The sequence below is a fragment of the Microtus ochrogaster genome, unplaced genomic scaffold (assembly GCF_000317375.1).
Source record: "Microtus ochrogaster isolate Prairie Vole_2 unplaced genomic scaffold, MicOch1.0 UNK113, whole genome shotgun sequence".
Taxonomy (NCBI): domain Eukaryota; kingdom Metazoa; phylum Chordata; class Mammalia; order Rodentia; family Cricetidae; genus Microtus; species Microtus ochrogaster.
Window position 1 is genome coordinate 209,310 of NW_004949211.1, and position 6,188 is coordinate 215,497.

General features: G+C 46.2%; 1 protein-coding gene across 1 annotated transcript in view; it reads left to right on the top strand.

Moving 5' to 3' along the window:
• Positions 1–1,057: 1,057 nt before the first annotated feature.
• The window catches only part of Lims1 (LIM zinc finger domain containing 1), a 109,165-nt gene continuing 104,034 nt past the window's right edge, over positions 1,058–6,188 (top strand). The window contains exon 1 of the mRNA XM_026778215.1: positions 1,058–1,186. Within this exon, the coding sequence (XP_026634016.1) occupies positions 1,155–1,186 (32 nt within the window). The 5' untranslated portion in view covers positions 1,058–1,154. The remainder of the gene's footprint in view (positions 1,187–6,188) is intronic.

The window sequence follows — 6,188 nt, forward strand, 5'->3', positions numbered from 1 at the left end:
TTTATCCTGACAAACTCTCAAGTTGAAGAGTAAGAAATTCAATTCCATGTTTTTCCGGGTTTTCTTTATGGCAGACATTGGTCAACCACAGTAGAATCGTTTGGTGAGTACATTCCACAGACGGCATAACTATGATGAAACTAAAAACCACTAATCAAGAGGCAGCCAGTTTTTACCCAACTATCCCAAAATAGCAGCAAGATTTTCTTTTTCTTTGGGAAGCATTTTTTTTAAATTCTGTTTCGTTACATTTATTTATATTTCTGTGTATATGTGTTTGGCGGGCAAAGGAAAATTGGAGATCGTTCTCTCCTACAAGGGCCCTAGGGATTGAACTCCTGTTGACTCATCTTGCAGGCCAGGCCCACAAAGTTAAACATCTATCAAGAGTACCCTAAACATTCCAAGCTCCCGCAGACTGGAAGTGGCCAACCCAGATGTGACCTCCACCCACGGAAGGCTGACTAGCATGACATCCTCCTTAGGACAATCTCCTCGGGATCTTCGCAGGGTGGGTGGGACGCTGTACAGACCCTTCGCCCTGCAGAAAGAATCAGGCGGCCCATCTGCCAAGTTGAGTTAGAGCCTCTAGCCAGTGATACTCTTGCCCCGTCTTTTGACCATGAGTCACACTCTACCAAGTGTTCCTTGCGGGGTAGACTGTGTACTTCCAGGAGAGACCAGGAAACCCTCAGGACACCCAGAAGCCTCTCTGCCTGCTTGGAGCCAGGGAGAAACGCCTACAGCCAAAGTTGGAGAAATCAGGCACAGCGCCAGGAGGAGGAGGAAGGAGTGGAACTGGTGGACGGAGGAGGAGCTCTGACGACCCAGCACCCCGCCTCACCGATGCAGCTCTCAGCCCCGCCCCCGCCGGACTTCGCCCCGCTCCAGACCGGCCTCTCTCCGCCTCCGCCCCGCCCCCGGCGAGCCTAGGCCCGCGCTCTCCGGGGCGTGGTCAGCGCCGCCATTTGCCGGCGGCTACCGGCTCGAGGCCCCGCCCTCCTTTCCCCGCCCCGCCTTCCCCTCCCGCCCCGCCCCCTTCCTGCCTGAGGCCGGCCCTCCAGTCGGCCGCTCGCCCGGGCAGCGAGGGAAGAGGGTGCGGCCGCGGCGGCGGGGACGGAGGCACAGAGGCGGACGCGGCGTGGACGGCCGAGATGCTGGGCGTGGCGGCCGGGATGACCAACAGGTAGGGGCGCGCGCGCGCTCTGGGACGGCGGCTGCCCGAGCCTCGCTGGGCCTGGGCCTGGCGGACGGGCACCTTTGCCGCCCGCGCGGCCTCCGGCTGGCGAGAGGCCCGGACACGCGCCGCCCTAGCCCGAGGCGGGAGAGGCCTTCGTGGTCCTGCTGAGCTGTCCTGTGCAGCCTCGGGGTGTGAGGGCAGATCCTGTCCCAGAGCTTGGTTCGTGGTAGTTCACCGATGGGAAGAACGGGGCAGAGAGGGTCTCAGGACCACGCAGACGAATACATGTGTTGTCTTAAAAATGAAAACGGACGTGTGAAATATTTACCCATTGAATAATCCATGGTATATCAACATGCATGACGCATTTCAATGAAAGTAGTATACCCTAAACAAAAAAGTTAAGACGAACAGCCTATTAACATATTTTACAAATCCTACCCGTGTCTGGCATTCTCGTTTTGCATTGTCTGTTGTGATGTGTTTTGAATGAACTATTTAAAGGAAAATTTGGTCTTAAACGGCTGGACAGTTTGAAGAGAAGTATGCTGATAGTTTTTCTAAATAATTGTGGGTATTCTTTGTGACTCCGCCAGAAGTTCAGAAGATTGTTTCTTAAAGGCTAGTTTTTGATGTGAAATCCGAGCTCACGGTTACATAAAATTCCTCAAACTGCCTTCTATTTGAATGGAACTATTACTCATAGTAACGGCTTTGTATTGGCTTGCGGCATTAAGGAAGGTCCCAGATGCTAACACATCTATTAATGTCTCTAAATGACATTCATTAGACTTACCACCAACCAGTTTCATTAAATTCTTAAGTATCAGGAGAGCTGTCAGACTTAAGAGGTGATTTTCCAACATTATAACTTTCAGTGGAAATCGTGACTTTTATCATTATCAACAAAGTATTGTCAGTTGTTATCCCCAAAATTCAGTTTCAATGAAATGTCTACCAAATAGAAGTCTAAATCACCATGGGTGTCGTGTCTGTTATTTTGCTGAAACGGTATTTTCAAGAAAAGGGCTTCCATTTGAGCTCAGTGCTTAACATAGCATCTGCTTTTCCTTGAGATAGTCACATTACTTTGGTTAGTAGCAGAAGCATTTTATGCACACTTAACCACTGGTTTTCAGGCACCAAGGAAGACGATCACGGGTTAATCATTTGTATGGTCATTGTACTCGTCATGGACAGTTATTGCATTTGCCATGGACATTTGTCACCGAGAAAGACGTGTGGAATATTAAGTCGATCGGGAATTGAAAATAGATGTGAGCTGTAAAGAATGGGTATGCAGAACAGGATATAGTGGTGTCTGCGTAGGACCCTCGAGTGTGTCTCTGGTCTAGTGGCCTTCCCTGATCCCATCCCCTGCTCACCCCAGATCTCACTCACTCTTAGACAGGCTTTGAATTTGTCAGTGATCCTCCTGCCTAACTTCTTGAGTGCTGGGGTTACAAATTTGGCCGCCGTGTTTTTGTTTTTTCAGCATTATGGATATCCATATTGGTATGTCCATACCATCGTCATGTGACGTCTACAGAACTGACGTTCCTTTACACAGTCGGACAGTTCACCATTCCTCGTGTCCCCCAGCTCTTGGCAACTGCCATTCTGTCTCTCTTTGAATTTAACCTCTGAGCGCCTCGGTTAAGTGGGATTGTAGTTTTTGCGGCCTGTGCCGTCGCTTGTTTGCTGAGCGGCTGTATGGGTCTGCAGCCATTTGTTGCAGTCTTATAGTTACTGTGGATGTTCGTGTGCAGGTTTTAGTGTGAACATATGTTTTCCCTTTCTGTGAAATAGATGGCCAAGAGGATGCACTTTGCATATTGTATGGTAATTGTATCCCCAGAGTGACTGTACTGGTTCATCAAGGACTCTTAAAGGGAAAATGACATTCTTATCCTGTATGTAAAGAGTTTGGCTAGGGCTGGAGAGATGGCTCAGAGGTTAAGAGCACTGGCTGCTCTTCCAGAGGTCCTGAGTTCAATTCCCAGCAACCACATGGTGGCTCACAACCATCTGTAATGAGATCTGGCGCCCTCCTCTGGCGTGCGGGCATATATCGAGGCAGAATGTTGTATACATAATAAATAAATAAATCTTAAAAAAAAGAATTTGACTAAACTCTCACTGCCTTTAAAGTATTTTTTTTTGTTATTTTTAATGAGATCTATGTGTGTGAATTTGTGTATGAGTGTGTGCATGTGAGTGCAGGTTCAAAAGAAGCCAGAAGATCCCTCTGGGACTGGAGTTACAAGTGGTTGTGAGATACCTGATGTAGGTGCTAGGAATCGAACTTGGGTCTTCTGGAAGAGCAGTGTGTGTTCTCAACCACTAAACCATCTGGCTCCACTCCCAAAGTATTTCTTGAATGAGTGTTGTAGTATGGACTTTTTATTCCTTAGCAGGACTTAAGAACTAAGACTTGAAGAGCAACCGTGGGTCCTCAGGCTCCTGTAGGACAGTGCCGTTATGCAGAGGAAAACTGCTGTGACATTTAGTGTCTCTCTAAATTTGCAATGTTCTGTTCCTGCTTGTGAAGTAGGGAAACAGATCATGTGGGGTGTTTGCTTGGGTTTTTCTTTCTTTCTTTCTTTCTTTCTTTCTTTCTTTCTTTCTTTCTTTCTTTCTTTCTTTCTTTCTCTTTTTAGATAGGGTCTCATAGCCTAGGCTAGCCTTGAACTTACTGTGTAGCCAAGGATGGCTTGAATGCTGGAATTAAAGGCATGTGTCATCCATGTATCACACGGGTTTATGCAGTGCTGGGGTCCATCCCAGAGTTTTATGTATATAAGGCAAGCACTCTACCACCCAAGCTAATATTCCAGCGCTGAACGCCTTAGTTCTTTAATTGTCCTGTGCTCTGCAGTCTTAGAGAAAATGATCCATCAGGATTGTGCCCTTACTTGTTTGGTTATTTATTCATTACGGGATTGTGCTGTATTGATTTTAGCATTTGTACTCTCTTCCTCTATGTGAGCCTCCTGGCTCATCTCCTTGGTAGTTCTCTGTAAGTTGCTTAGTGTGGGTACTGGAAGTGAGCTTTCTCTTCTTCCTTGGGAGAGCTCAGAGCCTGTCCTTCAGGTGGAGAAAGTCAGCAACTTCTGAAATCCATGATGGGAAAGGAGAGCTTTATTTCTCAAGTATATTTCAATAATGTGTATTTGTTTAGATAATCCTTTAAGTATGTCTCAGTGCAGACCATATTTGCAGGTAGGATTCGACTAAAATAATAGGAAAAACATCAAACCACTTGTTGCTTTTACAGTTCCCACAACTGCTCTAAGCTGTGGATTCTGAGTTCAGCAATAGCATTTACATTACCTACTGAACTGTTGCCTCACTGTATTTCTAAAGCCGTAAGCTATATGAAGCAGGAATCACACAGCCTGCTGTCTTACGCTAACCCTTCTCTAGTAATAGCGGTAGGGTTTGTTGTTATTGTTGTTGTTCTTAATTTTGTGTATGGGTGTTTGTTTGCATGTATGTATGTGGACCCTGTGAGTAAGTGCCCTCAGAGAGCACTGGGTCCCCTGGAACTGGAGTTGCAGAGCCACCATGTTGGTGCTGGAAATGGAACCTGTGACCTCTGCAAGAGTAGCCAGTGCCCTTTACTGATGAACCAGTCTTTCCAGCCTCCACCAGTAGGGGTTTTATGCCCTCTCATCCTGATGTCATTTCATTCCCTTTATTTGATGGCATCAGATATTTCAGTAGTGGAGCTTGGTGTGTGCATGTGTATGTGCATGAGAGGACCGGATTTTTTTTTTTTTTTTGAGACAGGATTTTTCTGTGGCTTTGGAACCTTTCCTGGAACCAGCTCTTGTAGACCAGAGCCTCGAACTCACAGAGACCCACCTGCCTCTGCCTTCCCAGTGCTGGGATTAAAGGCGTGAGCCACCACCGCCCGGCACACTAACTTTTTTTTTTTAATGTGTTTGGGTGTTTTGCCTGCATGTATGTGTGTCAGCATCATGTTGCAGTGCAGATGCAGGTGTTGTGTTACCATTGGTTGTGAGCAGCCAGCGCCGAGCCATCTCTCCAGCCACTACCCTGCAGACTTAGTAGAGGGTGGGAAACTAGCTACAGCAAGCCCTGAACCGTGAGCTCTGAGTAGTGCCTTCTGTGAGGGGTGGGGATTTGATACTGGAAAGTAATGAGTGCTGGCCCCTTAGTGAAAATGGAAAGTAGTGCTAGGAAACAATGTGAATGCTGACAGATGGGGGTAGAAATTGATTAGGAAGCTGTGATTGCTGATCCAGTGCGTGGGACAGTGGGAGAACCTAGGACACCCAGAAGTTTAGGGCCTTACTGGGATGTGTGAAGAGCAGTAAGCTAAAATAAGATACAGGACAAAAGCATTAGTTGTCTCTGAGGAGGTTTTTGGAAATGTAGGATGGGATCAATTTTTTTTTTATTCTACTGCTTTTTGTACTAATCTGATTTTTAAATGTATAAATTTAAAATTTTTATTTTATGTGTATATAAGTGTATTGTGACCATATATTGCCTGCAGAAGCCAGAAAAGAGCATAAGAGAGCATTGGACCCCTTGGAACTGAAGTTACATATAGCTAATGAGCCTACATTTGGGTGCTGGGAATTGAACCCAGGTTCTGTAGAAGAGCAGCCAGTGCTTTTAACCACTAAGCCATCTCTCCAGGCCTTGGGTTTTTTGATTGCTTGGTTTTGTATTTTATTGCAAGTCAGTCCACTTGTACCTAATGAGATACAAAACATGTAAGCCATTACCCTTGCTTTTGAGTTTAAATGTTTTGTCATTTATGTTGGTTGCAGATATTCCTAAAACACTGATATGGTCGTAGTCATTGTGTTTGAACTATTAGAAAGTATCTTTCTCTCTCTTTTTTCTTTTCTTTTTTTTTTGAGATAGGAGGATCTAGAAGCAGAGGGCTTGGAAGGGTGCTGCTTACTTGAAGATTTACATGAGGACTTGATCCTCATGGCTTGCTCTAGCCTGCGTGTGCGCTCTCTCTCTC